The following is a 17,680-nucleotide window of genomic DNA, read 5'->3' as shown; positions in this document are numbered from 1 at the left end:
ACTTCTGAATCAGTTTCTAATGAGACATCACTAGACAACTCAAAGCCCACCTTGTGCTCAGTTTGAAGTGGTATGTCTCTTTTTGTTTTCTCCAGGTGGCTGTCCCGAAGCTGCGTGATGCCGCAGAGGGGGCTGACCTGCTGGTGTTCGTGGTCCCTCACCAGTTCATTCTAAGTCTCTGTGACGAGATGAAGGGATGTGTGTCCCCCAAAGCTCGGGGAATCACTCTTATAAAGGTATTAAGGCTACTTGTTATTGAGTTCCAACTGGCTTTCTGGGTCTGCCTGCATCACTGCTGGAGGACCAACAGTGACACAGTCTTTGTTGTTTTACCTACCAAGCTTCATTCAAGTTACAGTAATATGATGCATATGTTCTTAAAGTCCTTTAAAGACCCTTAGTTTTAATGTGTGGGTATTCCCAAATGAGTTGTATGAGGGATTTAGGAATAGCAGCTCTTTAATGTGTAGCCCCCTCTTTGTAGCCCTATCAAAGTTGACTCAAAAGTGGTTTTGTGGACCGGTGTAGTATTTTCTTTGTTATATTTTTATCAGTTAAAAGTCAAGGTGTTGCATAAGAATTTGGAAGCTGTTGCTGTTAACACACAACATAAAATACATTCTCAATGTAGGTGAAACAGACAACCTTAGAAAACACAAATCAACAGTGTGATGCAATGAGAGAGCGTTTGTTTCTGGTCTACCCACAACTTGAAGAACTTTACTACACACACCGACGTCTACCCATTCACCCACACATCCATACTCTGATGGCAGCGGCTGCCATTAAAAGTGCAGACTCATCATCAGGAACAGTTCGTGGTTCACTTTCCTGCTCAAGGAGACTTCGAGAAAATAGTAGATTGGAATCTCACATTTTTTAACAGTTCAAAACTATTATACTGCTTTCAGAATGTATGTTATCCTGATAATCATACAAATACACTTATAATTCTGGAAATGCCACTCGAACATACCGAAATCACTATACTAACATTTTATTAAACACGTTTTGTATTGCATCACAAATACAGGACACATTATGAAGACATTAGTTTTGAGTGAAAATCAAACAATCCTAAATAAGGTAACCCTAAATCACAAGTTACCCCTGTGTCTTTTTCTTCGTGTTGTGCGGTTGAATCCCAAATCGTGACATCAGTCAGAGAGCTGAGGAGGCTTTTTATAGAACATCTGAAACCCAGGCTGTGTGCTCCACTCTGGGGCTTGTTTGTTCATTTCCACTGCAGCACAGATAACAGATATGAAAGCCATGCCACACACACACACACACACACACACACACACACACACACACACACACACACACACACACACACACACACACACACACACACACACACACACACACACACACACACACACACACACACACACACACACACACACACACACACACACACACACACACACACACACACACACACACACACACACACAGTCTCTGTTTGTGTATGGGACTACGTTGAATGCTCAGCTCTCTCCAGGTAAAAAGGCATATTAAAAGCGGTGTCGCAGCTTCCTTCCTTTGTTTCCTTAACCCACTTAAACGCCTTTCAAATGGATATTTCTTACACGTTTTCTTTTCATTTTATTAGTTTACTCGCAGATGCAATTACTTGTTTGGCTTCTAATGATGTGCTGTTATTATATGTGGCCTCGTGGTTCATCAAAACACATTATACAAAGAAAATAGGCCTTTACAATTTCCAACCAACTCGAAACAAAAAGGCAAAACTAAATGATATCAAACTAAGATCGTCTTTCTTTCTAATATGAAGTGCGTCTTCCACACCGTTTGCCAATATCTGTGTTTCTTAAATAGCAGCGCTGTGGGAATTGCAGTCTTGTATAGTCCCTTGACTCCAGATGTCTTCACTAGGTGTCGATATTAACTGACCTTTTCACAAAAAAGAAAAACGCTCTAATACTGTGTTGGGGGGCATTGTGGAGGGGGGCTTCCGATCAGGCGTAAGGTGTTGCAGGACTGAGAGAGACACTAAGGCTGGATTCACGCTTAATTTCCCCCAGGAATAGAAAGCCAGGAGCAAAGTAGGTCACATGTGTTACCTTACCGTTTTAAATAAAGTAGACCTTCAGAATAAAAGCATCATCTCATCATATTTAAAGGTCCCCTGTTATACTGTTTTTCATCAATATACTATAGGTCTCAAAACATGTCTCTGATTGGCTGAAACACCAAACAGAACAGTGCTGATTCTCTGTCTGTTACTTTAGATGAAAATAAGGAGCACTCCCCACGCCCCTCTGAGAGATATTTTAAACACAATGGTACCTTGGTTGGTTATTAGCTAATGGTTACACAAGCCAAAAAAACATTATGACATCACAAAATGGCCAAAAAAAGGCTTTTATATAAATGGATCAAGACAAAAAGTGAGCAAATCTTTTTTCCTGAAACGTTCAGAGTCTCTTAACACAGAGGGGACACATATTTATGTATAAAATACATGAAAAAGTGGATTTTGTATAATAGGTAACCTTTAAAAGAACATGTACACTGTAAAAAAAGTCCGTGAAATTAACAGGGAAAAGCTGTAAAATCACGACATCAAAAAACTGTAAATAGAGAAACAATGAAGCTGTGTTTAATTTACAGTAATATTTCGTAAAGTACTGAACCAAACAAAACTGTTAAATTCACATTAAGAATTATGTTAAAATAATGATATTTCATTGTATAATTTACAGATTACTGTGGTTTGAACACAGAAAAACTGTAATACATAAAACAATACAATACAGTTAAAATTACAACATGACAGTGTTAAAATCATGTTTTTTTATATTTTTTAATTCTTGAATATACTATAATATACTTACTTTTTATTTCTATTTGTTTAAAACATATGTTTATTTTGAAATTGTACCCAGTACTGAGATATTCTTGGAAAATAAATGAGAATCCATAAAACAGCTGGCGTTTGGATTCTGGGGCCGCCCGGCTATTTGGAGTGGAATGCAGCCCGCGGCAGACAGCCCAAACAGTAATCGAACGCGCCAGTGTGGACGGGCCGTTACGTTCTTGTATTTAAAAAAAAATTGGGACAGCCTCTCGGCGGAAGTCACGCAAGCGGTCAACGAACGCAGCCTCCGAAGGAAACGGCCGCTGAACTGAGACACGCCTACTGAGCAGTAGAGTTTGTTTCTGTTATTTCATTGGACTATTTAATTATCGCGGGAGCAGCCACTTTTTGCAGGTTAATGGCTCGGTGCGCGGCCAAGTCTATCTCAAGTCTGCCTGCCACGGACCAGGGAGCTGTGTGCACATGAGCGGAGGATCACATCTGTAGCACTGGTAAGCTAACCGTTTATTTTCTTCAAACTTCAATTATAACACGGTGTGTTGTCAGGACAATACTAGCTTCTGTTTGTGATTTATTGCATTTTGCAGTCATAGTTATAACGTCTACTGACAGGGAGTTAATTTAAATAGTCTGGTAACGTTATTGAAGTATCATGCTAAAAGCTGAACTCTTTATTTTCGTTTAATTCATACTGTTGTGAAGCGAGGGTTTTGAAGCTACATCTGAGCAGGTTCAAATTTAACGGGCAGTCGTGTTACGGCCCGTCTACACTACAGGCATCAAAAAATCTTGAAGCTGGGCGTGTCTGAAGCTTGGTGATTTTTTGCGAGCAACGCGACCAACAACCAATCACATGAATCTCCCGCCCCCGACATACAAAGAAATAGCAATGTTAAAACGAAGTAAACTGGATATAAAATCCCCAAACAGGCGAAAACCTACCAGTTTCACCCACTGTCTCTGCCACCTCCCTCCATGCCTGGTTCCTCCGGTTTGTATCCCGGTAAATAGTTCTGGTCGGAAAGAACCGGGTGATTTGCTACCGTAATTTCTCGTTTGGAATATGAGGAAATGAACTGCGGTCTGGCTCTCCCAGCTTGCACGTGGTTTGATTGGCTAGCGCTTGTACTGGCGGGAATTGCAAAAACGGGATTTGATTGGCTGACGCCAGCTTCGAGCAAGCATCGAGCCTCAAAAGTTGAACATTGTTCAACTTTTGACGCCGATAGACGCTCGCGATGCTTGCAACGCCTTGCCATGCTACCCACAATGCAGTTCGGCGAAGTTTGAAAATATCCTACGTGTGAGTGCATTTTGCAGCAAAACGCTACATACGAGGGGTTGTTCTGCATTGCATAGGAACCCCAGTGTTTTTCAAATAATAATAATTAAGTCCACAAAGCCCTGAAATGTTTGCCGAAATTAGATGTGCACCTTCCAAAGTAGGATGAATGCCGTCTCTCTTAATCAGACCAGGTTTTCCCCAGAAGGCTGTCCAATTATTTACGAAGCCCACATTGTTTGCTGGGCACCACCAAGACAACCAGCGCTGAAATGATGACATGCGGCTATACATGTCATCATTGATCAGATTGGGGAGGGGACCAGAGAAGATTACGGTGTCCGACATTGTTTTAGCATAACTACACACCGACTCCACATTAAGTTTGGTGCATTCTGATTGGCGTAAACGAACATCATTACCACCGACGTGAATAACAATCTTACTGTATTTACGTGTATTCTTAGCCAGCAGTTTAAGATGCGCCTCAACGTCGCCCGCTCTGGCCCCCGGAATGCATGTGACTGTGAGGCTTCGGTCTCTAAATTCAAGTGTCTCATAATAGAGCTACCAATAACCAGAGTTGGCTTCTCAGCGGGTGTCTCGCTGAGTTGAGAAAATCATTTAGATAAGTGAACGGGTTGGTGGGGACCTGTGAGTCTCGCTTTATGCCAAGGGCGCCGGAAGCGGGGGGGCCAGGGGGCCATTGTCCTCCCCACTTTTCAGCCCTGCCCCACATTTTCGCAGCTGCGGATGCCGCGGAACACTGTACAAATCCCGTTTCAATAATTCCCCTCTACTCTAAAGTCGCATCTAAAAAGAACGCCATCTGATCTAGCTGTGTATATTTTGTTATTTTGTATTGTTATATTCTATCTCATTAGCTACAGGCATTTTTGAAGCTTGTAAAGGGAAGATGACAGCTGGCCCCTCACTCGCCACTCTGCTCTTCCGCAGCGCCGCTCCCCCTCCCTCCGGCTGAAATTATGAATGTAAGGCATATAGTAATAGATAACACGGCAGGGTCCGTTACAGTTTGTTTTTATCTGATTTCAAATAAACAAAGTCTTGGCTTTCAGAATATTAAACTTTTTTCAGCAAATTCAGATGATAAATACAACTTTGAAGCTTTTAACGGCATAATTACAAGCGGAGAACGGAGTAACTTGACGTCACAGCAGGCATAACAACAGCCGGTGTTTCTCGTGAGTGTTTTCCTCGGGAAACAAACACAATACACACAAACGCAAAAATACACAAACACACACAGGTATACACACACACACACTCGCGAGCTTCCCCCAGACCAGTAATCCAAACGAAAATATCTTCCCTCATGGGCGGCGCGTGAGGCTCAGGTTTGGGAAGGCTAAATAACTTTTTTTTACCTGACGCTGCCCGCCTCCGGCATCTGAGATCAACTCAATGAAAGCACCGCCTGCTGACCAATCAGAGCTCAGTGTGCGGAGTTTAAATCTATCAAGTCATATCACAGGATAAAGGAAATACAGTTTAAACTGCCGTATGCAGAGAAGACGCCAACGTGTCGCACTTTATCATTCATATAATATCATAATATATCACATTTCCTTATCTGAGTCAGCTTCTCGAGCCGTATCTGGCCGTGCATCACCTACATTGTCACATACTGTATGCAGAACTATTATTTTAAGCAACACATTAAGTTGACTAAACACTCAACTCAAATGTAATTCAAGACAGATCCACTCGTGTCTTAGACGGGGCAGTGATATCATAAAACTGTTGTACGCTTTCAAACACTCGGTAGTTATTTTTTAACCAGTTGTTCTATATTCACCTTGCAGGTGTGGCTTGTATCCTGGATTATATGTTTAAATCATGGATGTTTAAAGTTCATATTTGTCTAATATTAGTTTACTTTTCATTAATGAAGTATGACGCTGCGCTAACACAGAAAAGACCTCCCCCAAAAGCCTCGTTGGAGATTTCTCAGTTTCCATTGTTTACTTCCTGCCCCGCGTGACGTAGCTGCACCGCGTGACGTCACTTCCTCTGCCAGCCGACCATATGAAGTGTCGTAAAACCTGCTTCTTTTCAAAGCTCTATCCAGTCATGGAGGGTCTGTTGCCTGTCTTATGTGGAGAAATCCACAATGTTTGCAGTACCGAAGGCAGAACCACGACGAAGTCAGTGGTTGACATTCCTTTTTAACACTGTTCCAGCTGATTTACCAGCCGGTACTGTTGTGTGTGCGCGGCATTTCACGGACCAAAGCTTTAAAAACTTAACAATGTTTAGCTTCGGACTTGCAAAGCTGATATTGGAGGACGATGCTGTTCCTACTTTGTTTGGACCAGCGGGAGATTCGGGTACACAACCTGTAAGTATTCATTGTGGTTTGTGTATTTATTCTGTTTAAAACAAACAATGTATCTACCACGACTGTGTAAATGCTATGCTAATACTATGCTACCGAGGTAAAGTATACTCCGGGTGATTTAACCGTACGGTCAGTAATTACAGTTGCCGTTCGTGTATTCTACCGAGCTACCATTAATAAGCTAAGCTAGAAGCTCTAACCTAGAGATGTTATGAAAAACATTGTTTTCATGCCAGCTACAATGAATGACCGAACGTAGCAGACTAACTGTATAATATTGCAATTCTAAGATGTTCTTGCTAAGCCTAGACTAGCTGTTAAACTGCATATTAGGTTAGCATATTAGCTGGCAAGCTAACTGTGTTGATTACTGATAGATAATCATAGCTGGAGAATTTCGTCTGCAAACACACACGAAATACTCATAGACAGTATACTCTGGCTCTGTCAGTACTCTGTCAGTCGCCAAACATAATTACATTGAAGTTGGCGGTCCTAGCAGCTATGCTACTGAGCTACAAAGAGTCTGAAATATTACGCTACATGGGAAAAGGTAGCAGACTATCTGTAGAACATTGTAATTGTAAAAGTGTTACTTTTATGAAATTGACTGTTTTCCTCGGATACAAAATTAATTGTATGAATACTATGTGTATCTTTCTTAGAGTACATCACAGCAGGAACACAATACCGCTCCAGTCGGATGTCAAACAGACCGTCCACAGACTGTTTGTGTGGGAATTCAGAGGGTTGAGACACGGTCTGTGGGAACACAGACAGTGGAATGTAAAGTGTCCGCCATTTCTGTTGCTACACAGTTGGCCCGGAGAACACTGAAATCGGCACACGTGAGAAGCAAAGGTAGACTATAACACTGACAAATCACAGATACATTACCTTAATTGTGCTTTTATTACATGTACAGCACTTGGGCTCGACCAAAAATCGTTTTTAAATGTGCTCTATAAATAAAACCTTATTTGATATTATTGTATATCACAGAAATACTGTTATGTTGACTACAAGAAATACAGTGCTGTTTGTAGTTTGTACATTTTTCATGAATTAATCTGTCAGATGTACACAAGTTGTTGGCCTTTTACAATGTATTAGTGTCTTATCTAATGTACATAGTATTTATGCACTTTTCCCTTTTTATTAACAGGCATCCAGGCCAGGGTGTCTTTCAAAAGTGTTGGCACTAAAACTTCCACCTACACAGAAATCCCCTTGTCCTCTACACCAATAAAGGGCCCAGGATTGGGACCTCGCAAGAGACCTCGACTGGAGTTGGAGGAGGAATAAGCAGAGACGTCGACAGAATTTGAGGAGACTCTGGGTTCGAGTTACCACCCTGATGATACTGTAGAAGAATGCGACGTATCGTAAGTTTGGTACATTTGGTACACATTACTATTACTGTTTTTCAGAGTTGAAATCTAAAACTTATTGTTAATTTTTTTTTGTTACATTAGACCACAGGCACAATCCACGCACTGTGACGTAAAGTACATTGTTTTTGAAAGCTGCCTCAGACAGCTGTTTGAAAAATGTCCGGTGTGTAAGACAGACTGTGATGTCCAAACAAGAAAAGTGGGGACCTATGTGGCGTTCACACAGCGTTGTTCAAACTGCAGTTACTTCAGAAAATGGGAGAGCCAGCCCGTCATCGGAAGTACCCCGGTTGGCAACTTACAATTATCCACTGCTAGATACTTCACTGGGAGTTCCTTCTTCCAACTACGAAAGGTATTTTACCATCTCTAACATCTATAGCATATGAAAAATGACAGCAGTGGACTTTTTCAAAAACGTTTCCTTTTTTTCTATTTATTCATAGATATGCAGAGCCATGCAGCTGGAGATCATCGGGTATGGGACCTTCAGGAGGCATGCTAAGAGTTACCTGGAGCCTGCTATTATCCACAAGTGGAACACTGATCAGCAGCAGAATTTCGATAATCTACAACAACAGGGGGGAAAGGTCGCAGTTGCAGGAGATATGAGAGCCGGAGAAGGTGGCAAGGTGGACGTCACTGGTCAACCACCTACAAAACGTTCACGTGCATGATGACCCCCTGTTCCCCAAGTGCACACATCCTGTAGGAGCCGCAAGCGATGCAAATAAACCTTACCTAAAAGGTGGTAAGTTCAATATTTCACTTCCTTCATAAGATCAACAATATAGAATGTAAATATAACATTGTTGTTATGGCAAATTATTGTTGTAATGTTCTAATGTGCTGGTGATTTACCTAATGTCTTTGTCATTTTACTCAAGGCTCAATAACACTCGCCAGAGTTGAAACGATACTCACCAACAAGAGAGTTCTCAAAGATGTGCTAAAGCTAAGCCATCACTACCAGACCTCATCCCTGGAGTCCTTCCACAACTTAATTCTGCGTTTTACCCCAAAAAATGTGGTTTTCCCCTTCATTGGAATGTTGTGCAGGTAATACACTGTATACTTTATTCTGTAGCATCTTATAACAGAGTCACTGTTTAGTGGCATGAGGGTTTTATTCTGTCATAACACAAAGTCTCATTTTATTTTGCTATTCTATAGGTTGTGTCTAGCAGCAATGCATCACAACGAGAATGCTGGGCGTGACCAAGCGACAACTGCTGCAGGAAAACTTGTCTTCAAATTGGCTTATCCAAAATCAAAGAGGGGAGAGTGTACGGTCAAGCCTGTTAAGAACGACCCTACAAGTTGTAAGTTGTGAAATATTTGTTTTTATTTTTATTATTATTAACAGAACTTACATTTCAAATGATTAAAGATACAATGAACAATAAAAGTATTACATTAAATACAAAAAGTGAATAACAATAACAAATTATTTATACAATGCTTTCTTTTTCAGTCTATGTGGATGAGCTGACGAGGCTTGTGTTTCACAAAGTCTTTCTGGACCCTACACCCTTTGTGGACGAGCTGAAACGAATCCACGTCCCAGAGGACCTGTCAACTCAATTTGACAGGCCCCCCAAGGAGGAAATGATTGTCAGCCATTTCTCCCGTTTCCTCCCAAAGGAGATCGAAATCCTACATATTGTCCAGCCAGATCTGGAAACTCCTGGCGGATCCGGAGCACAACACACGACGGAATCACCACTCTGATGCCTCGCCCTAAATATCCCCAGCACCAGCTTACAAAGCTGCGATACGCAAGATATCGAAAACGCCTATCGGGAGAGGAATGGATGATGTACAGTGTATAAATATACATTCACACATTTTGTACATTTGTAAAAATAAAGTTTGATGGAAATACTTAGTAGCCTTTCTTTCCTGAATGATTTGCTCCTATAACATATCATTCATATATAGCAAACCATGATTTGATTTTTCATCAAACGGTAGTAGTTTATTACAGGTAACAATAACTTACTCTTCTTCCGTTGTATTTGTCAAAGGTCCGAAACTGTATTTATAAATATTGTGGAGATTCTGCAGGGTGTATGGGTTCAAGCAGTTAGGCTCTAGTCCTGGGTGGTCAACCATGCAGTTAATGGGTTCTGGAACTTGCAGCATGCGTGTTACAACCTATGAAGGTAAGATGTGTTACAAAACACGTTTAGCAATTAAACCAACTATGGGAAATGTTTACAAAATAAACATTCAATTACTAAGGAAGTAATAAAAGTGCATATAATAGTCTATTGACTTGAAAAATATGTATGCTGTATATCTTGGTATATGTGTGCTACTGTTGGTGTTTTCAGCTAGCTGCCGACATAATGTAACTAAGCTAGGCTACCTTTCTTATGCTATTGCAGCACACGTTTTCTCCGTCACTTGGCATCAAAGCGCAGTTTCCACAACGGCACCTAAATAACAACAGTTGTAGGTACATCTGAAATGTAAGACATATACTAGATAAAAACGTACCACAATGACACTGGTCTGCTCTAGTGAACGGTGGGGCAAGACTCGCGATTTGGTCTATTCTAGGATCGAACGGAGGTTCGAAATTGTATGCTCCATACGCCATTGTATGCTATATGTAAGCTATCTATTTATCTATATATCGATTCTCAAATCTAGTATTGCTAATTTGCTAAGTACCCGCTAAACCACTTTACGGCAGATGTCAACAGGGGCAGAGCCTCTCTGGTGGTTGACTAATCAGAACAGAGTGGCAGAGCTGACCAATCAGAGCACACTGGACGCACAGGAGGGTGGGGGCAGGAACTTCATCGATCCGTTTAGCACAGGGAGTAAAAACGATAGTTACGGCTGTAACTACGGTTCTATGAGTCCCGGATGACCGCCAGACCATCAGCACTGGATATGTCCATCGCGCGCATGCGCAGCTCGAGTACCAATACCAACAAAGTCACCTGTGACCCACGTGACACCGGCTATATCAGCCGGTGTCGTCAGAGGATCTGTTCCCAGAATCTTCTCGCGAGCACACAATAATTCTGAGTGACAGGGAACTCTGGCGGTCATCCGGGACTCATAGAACCGTAGTTACAGCCGTAACTATCGTTCTATTTCGTCCCTACTGACCGCCAGAGGCGGTGCTTTCAGCACTGGATGACTTATACCAACAATGTCATGAAGAGTCCAAGCCCTTGCTCACCACTGGAAACAGTGGAGCTCGGCAAAAGGACCACGCCCAAAGAATGGGGAGTGGCGACATTGACCTGATGACAACTGGAGAATGTGCCAGAAGACACCCACGACGCCGCGGCGTAGATGGTCTCCAGGGGCACCACCCTCAGGGCAGCCCAAGATGTTGAGATGCTCCTTGTAGAGTGGCATCTCAGCCTGATGGCAGGGGGCGGCCACTGGCCCCGTAAGCCTGTGAGATGGTATCGACAACCCAGTGGGGCAGCCACTAGTTAGAGGGCATAACCTCCTTTAGTGCCGCAAGGGCAAAATCAAGAGTTGCTCCTACTACCGTATACAGGCAGTAGCCTTGATATATGCCCTTTGGGCACCCCCAGGGCACAGCAACTTCGACGTGCCGTACTCCTGAATGTCAAAGCGTGCCAGCTGGGCAGGCTGATTGAAGTGGGTTTGTGGAAGGACCCCGGGCCGGAATGCCACATTTGCCCAAAGGGCAACGCCTGAGAGTCCCACCTCGGGCATGTATTGTTTATGGAGAGGACATGCAACTCCCCGACTCGCTTCCCTGAGGCTATGGCAAGCAGAAATGCTGCCTTCGTGGGCAGCCACCTAAGCCCCACCTGGGCCAGGGTCTCGAAGGGAGGAGATGATAGGGCATCCGGCAGCAGGGGCAGGTCCCAAGCCGGAGCCCTCGGGGTGCTAGGGGGACGCTGCCGTAAAGCCCCTCTCATAAAGAGGGACACCGACCTGTGGCACCCCGCCGTGGCGCCGTTGACCTGAACATGTCGGGCAGAAATCGCAGCCACATAAATTCAGAGTGGAGTGAGAACGTCCACCATCTAGAAGGGACTGTTGTCTAAGCAACAACGTACATGCTGTCCCCAAGGAACACACACATTCTTGCCCCCCAGTTGGGGTAGGAAGTGCGTGAGTGCAAGCTGCACAGCCCGAAGCTCTAGCACGTTGACCTGGCGCGCACTCTCCTGGGCAGACCGCTGACCCTGAACGGTCCTGCCCTGCCGCACTGCACCCCACCCTGAGAGACATGCACCTATGGTGATGGTCTCCTGGCGGGATGGGATGGCGCCCATGGGCACGCCCACTAGGAGATAGGCCCCTCCAGCGTGACAGAGAGTGGAGGCAATGCTGCGACACCCTGACTTCCCTGTGCCTGTGCCACTTGGCGTCCAAGTGAAGGCTGTTCAGCCACATCTGCATGGGGCGCAACGACAGCGGGCCTAAGGGCCCAGCGGCCGAGGCAGCTGCCAGTCTGCCCAAGGGCCGGAGGAACTGAATATAAGGCACCATCTTGCCCGGCCCACGTGGAAGTAGGCATCCCTCAAGTCCACGGTTGAGAACCACTCCACCTGTGCATATGCAGTGGTCAGCATATAGAATGGCAGCACCTTCGGGAATCTGTTGATTCCTCTGAGGTCCAAGATCGGGCGAAATCCGCCGACTTTCTTGCTCACGAGAAAGTACGCCGAGTAGAACCCCCTGGGCTAAGCAGAAGGTTTTACTGGCTTGATTGCGTCCTTGGACAGAAGGACGGACAACTCTTGGGCCAGAGCTAGGGCCCCTGCCGGATCGCTGACGACTGTCAATTAGACCCAGCCAAAGGCTAGGGGCCGGAGCTGCGGTCCGTACCCCTGGGTTAAGGGGTATCACCCAAGGGACGGAAGTACAGACCGCCCAGTAACTGAGCTGCTGCTGGGAAAGCAGCCGACGACCGGGGGGGCACTGGGGCACGAGGCCGTCTGGAAGGCGGGCGACTTGGGGCACGAAAGTCATTGGGTCGCGCTGCTAAGACCTCTGCAGACCACCCCTGTAATCTGGCGGCTGAGTGCGGCTGCTAGAGCGGCCCCTGGGCCTGCTGGGAGTGGGCACAGGTCTGTGAAGACCCGAGAGCTGCTGCCTGGTCTGCCTAGCTTGGGCGGCACGCTCCAGTGCCTCCAGGGCAACTGCCCTAAACAGCTCCCCTGGCTCGACTGGTACGCTACGGAGGACTCTCCTACATGCCTCCGTTAGTGGTGACTCGGCCAGCGAAACCTGGCGACGAGTCTGTACCAGCGACAAGGCCTCCTCATACAGAGGTGCATCAACCGAAGGAGGTGCGCCAACCGAAGGAGGTGCGCCAACCGAAGGAGGTGCGCTAGCCGAAGGAGGTGCGCCAACCGAAGGAGGGGCGTCAACCGAAGGCCCCTACACCTGGCCCAGGCTGAAGGACCAAGAGGCGACTTCATCATGCCCCTATCGGCAGCTAGCCGATCCACTTTAGAGGACAGCTTTTCTAGTCCTTCTATTGGGGGGGGCACACATAGCCATCGCTCCCTCAAGTCGCCGGGAACGGCCGAATTGATCTGGAGGAGGATGTGACAAGGAGAGGTGTCTGTTGGCTGCTGCCAGACGTTCCACCTCAGTGATTCTAGCCACTCTGAGCGCCCGAGGCATGCAGCTACAGCTCATGCAGGCGTTTACCGTGAGAACCTCCCTCAGATGCTCACATTTCTCAATGGCTCAAAAGAAGCCATACAGGCGCTACATGAATGAGCCACTCCGTAGGTAGCCAGATGCAGCGTAGCCGGGAGCGGGTGCGGGAACACAGCCTTCACCAGCTACCTGCTTAATGGAAAGAGTAGAGCGTTGCTGCTACTCGCCGAACAGAAAGAGGGATGTAATTACACCCACGTTACCGGCAGAGGGAGCGGGAGCGAGAGCACTGCCTTCACCTGGCTGGATTAATAAACACGGCAGTTCAGCGTCTACCAGGAGCGGGGGCGAGAACACTGCCGGCTGAGTTAGAGACGAATGCCAGATGCAGCATAACCGGGAGCGGGTGCGGGAACACAACCTTCACCAGCTATCTGCTTAACTGAAAAACAGGGCAGTTCCGCGTCTACCAGGAGCGGGGGCGAGAACACTACCTTCACTGGTTGAGTTAGAGACGAATGCCAGATGCAGCGTAACCGGGAGCGGGTGCGGGAACACAGCCTTCACCAGCTACCTGCTTAACGGAAAGACAAGGCAGTTCAGCGCCTACCAGGAGTGGGGGCGAGAACACTGCCTTCACTGGCTGAGTTAGAGACGAATGCCAGATGCAGCGTAACCGGGAGCGGGTGCGGGAACACAACCTTCACCAGCTACCTGCTTAACTGAAAAACAGGGCAGTTCCGCGTCTACCAGGAGCGGGGGCGAGAACACTACCTTCACTGGTTGAGTTAGAGACGAATGCCAGATGCAGCGTAACCGGGAGCGGGTGCGGGAACACAGCCTTCACCAGCTACCTGCTTAACGGAGAAACAAGGCAGTTCTGCATCTGCCAGGAGTGGGGGCGAGAACACTGCCTTCACTGGCTGAGTTAGAGACGAATGCCAGATGCAGCGTAACCGGGAGCGAGTGCGGGAACACAACCTTCACCAGCTACCTGCTTAACTGAAAAACAGGGCAGTTCCGCGTCTACCAGGAGCGGGGGCGAGAACACTACCTTCACTGGTTGAGTTAGAGACGAATGCCAGATGCAGCGTAACCGGGAGCGGGTGCGGGAACACAGCCTTCACCAGCTACCTGCTTAACGGAGAAACAAGGCAGTTCTGCGTCTGCCAGGAGCGGGGGCGAGAACACTGCCTTCACTGGTTGAGTTAGAGACGAATGCCAGATGCAGCGTAACCGGGAGCGGGTGCGGGAACACAGCCTTCACCGGCTACCTGCTTAACGGAAAAAACTAGGCAGTTTGGCGTCTACCAGGAGCGGGGGCGAGAACTGCCTTCACTGGTTGAGTTAGAGACGACTGCCAGACGCAGCGTAACCGGGAGCGGGTGCGGGAACACAGCCTTCACCGACTACCTGCTTAACGGAAAAACGAGGCAGTTCAGCGTCTACCAGGAGCGGGGGCGAGAACACTGCCTTCACTGGTTGAGTTAGAGACGAATGCCAGATGCAGCGTAACCGGGAGCGGGTGCGGGAACACAGCCTTCACCAGCTACCTGCTTAACGGAAAAACGAGGCAGTTCAGCGTCTACCAGGAGCGGGGGCGAGAACACTGCCTTCACTGGTTGAGTTAGAGACGAATGCCAGATGCAGCGTAACCGGGAGCGGGTGCGGGAACACAGCCTTCACCAGCTACCTGCTTAACGGAGAAACAAGGCAGTTCTGCGTCTGCCAGGAGCGGGGGCGAGAACACTGCCTTCACTGGTTGAGTTAGAGACGAATGCCAGATGCAGCGTAACCGGGAGCGGGTGCGGGAACACAGCCTTCACCAGCTACCTGCTGAACGGGAAGAGTAGAGCGGTGCTACTACTCACCGAACAGAAAAAGGGATGTAGCTACATCCGCATTACCGGTAGAGGAAGCGGGAGCGAGAGCACTGCCTTCACCTAGCTGGGTAAAATAAAGAAGCTTAACAGTACACGCAAGACGTTAGCCGAGCAGCTGCTGCTAACGATCAAGCGATATCAAGTCAAATAACACACATGTTTAAGACCAGATAACTAGCTTTGAAAGAAGAGAACAGCACAGAGCTGTAGTTACAGCAGTAACCATGGCCAGTGCTCACACGGCATATAACCGTAGTTACAGTAGTAACTATGGCCAGTACTTACACGGCTTAGAACCGTAGTCACAGTCGTAACTATGGCCAGAACTTACCCAGCATAGAGCCGTAGTTACAGTAGTAACTCTGGCCAGTACTTGCACGGCTTGGAACCGTAGTTACAGTAGTAACTATGGCCAGTACTTACATGGCTTGGAACCGTAGTTACAGTAATAACTATGACCAGTACTTACACAGCATAGAGCCGTTTACGGTATTGACTATGGCCAGTACTTGCACGGCTTGGAACCGTAGTTACAGTAGTAACTATGGCTAGGACTTACGGCTTAAAACCGTAGTTACAGTAGTAACTATGGCCAGTACTTACACAGCATAGAGCCGTAGTTACGGTATTGACTATGGCCAGTACTTACACGGCTTGGAACCTTAGTTACAGTAGTAATTATGGCCAGTACTTACGGCTTAGAACCTTAGTTACAGTAGTAACTGTGGCCGGTGCCTAAAAGTGTCAGCCAAACGGCTGACTAGATAATGACACCACTAGATAATATAATATTGGGAGGATGAAATCCTCCTTAATGGCCACACATGCAGAGCACACAGCACACAGTGAAGATTGTTCTCTGCATATCGTCCTAGTGCTAGGAGTCTAGTACTAGGAGCAGTAAATACAACGATATAGCGCTACTGCAACCATACCATGCGTTTACCGCTGAGTTAAATAATTAAGCTTAACAGTACATGCAAGGTGTTAGCCAAGCGGCTGCTGCTAACAAGCAAGCAACCAAGTCAGAACACAATGTTAAGACCAGATAATTAGCTTTTAAGAAAGAGAACAGCCCGCATAGAACCGTAGGCCATGGTTACAGTAGTAACCGCACATGCGGAGCACACAGCACCCGCAGTGAAGATGTTCTCTGCATATCATCCTAGTGCTAGGAGTCTAGTACTAGGAGCAGTAATACAACGATCTAGCGCTACTGCAATCAAACCCTATGTTACCGGGAGCGGGAGCACTGCCCTCACCGGCTGAGTTAATAGTTAAGCTCAACAGCAAGGTGTTAGCCAAGCGGCTGCTGCTAATAATCAAGCGACCAAGTCAGAACATAAATGTTAAGACCAGATAATAGCTTCTAAGAAATAGAAAGTACTTACCTTACTCTCTGCATCTAAACGAAAAACGGGTTAAATTGAATGAGGGACACAGCCAAAGCTGGGACTCAAATGCTAATGATAGCTCGGGCACAACGCCACAAGCAGAACTTTCAAAAGAGCATAAGGGCAACTTTATGGGAGAGGAAGCGGGAACACTGTCGTCACCAGAAAGTCTAAGCCAAACAAAAAATAAGACAGCAATCAGGACAACTTGGCTGGGAGAGGGTGCGGGGACACAGCCATCACCAGCAACAAGCTGACACCAACCTGTCTGTCGAGGCTCTGCACAGCGCACAGCCGGCCACAGCTCCTGGAGGACGCGTTAACGACCCGTAGCTCCGACTGTCAGTCACGAAGCTGCACGCGGCCAGCTGCTTGCAGAGAAATCCCTCAGATCAAACGTTCAAACCTGAACGCTGTAGGCTACAAAAATGTAGCCGCGGTACCCTCGCGCAGCGAGAAGATGAAAGGAACAGATCCTCTGACGACACCGGCTGATATAGCCGGTGTCACGTGGGTCACAGGTGACTTTGTTGGTATTGGTACTCGAGCTGCGCATGCGCGCGATGGACATATCCAGTGCTGAAAGCACCGCCTCTGGCGGTCAGTAGGGACGAAATAGAACTCATACTATGCAGAGATAATGTATGAGAAACCAATCTGAGTTTGGAAAATTGCACAGTATTTTTCTCTTGTAATATCCCTCAACAATGGTATTATGATCAGTAGAAAGGACCATGCAATGGGACCTTTAACACACACAGGCCGTGTAGCAATGTCATGATACTGTCATGAAGCTATGGTAACCTCTCCTTAGAGCGTGTGGAATGAAGGATTCAACAAAGCAATGTGCTAGGAAATCTAGATCTCATATAATAAAAACAGTTATTCTTAATTCTGT

General features: G+C 46.4%; 1 protein-coding gene across 1 annotated transcript in view; it reads left to right on the top strand.

Annotated features, from left to right (window-relative positions):
• LOC117554082 (glycerol-3-phosphate dehydrogenase 1-like protein) overlaps positions 1-17,680 on the top strand; it is a 47,441-nt gene that overhangs the window by 11,598 nt on the left and 18,163 nt on the right. Inside the window, 1 exon segment of the mRNA XM_034228323.1 lies at positions 96-236. Within this exon segment, the coding sequence (XP_034084214.1) occupies positions 96-236 (141 nt within the window).

The sequence above is a fragment of the Gymnodraco acuticeps genome, unplaced genomic scaffold (genome assembly GCF_902827175.1).
Source record: "Gymnodraco acuticeps unplaced genomic scaffold, fGymAcu1.1, whole genome shotgun sequence".
Classification (NCBI taxonomy): domain Eukaryota; kingdom Metazoa; phylum Chordata; class Actinopteri; order Perciformes; family Bathydraconidae; genus Gymnodraco; species Gymnodraco acuticeps.
The sequence above is the reverse complement of the archived record's forward strand: the minus strand, read 5'-3'. Positions and strand labels throughout refer to the sequence as shown.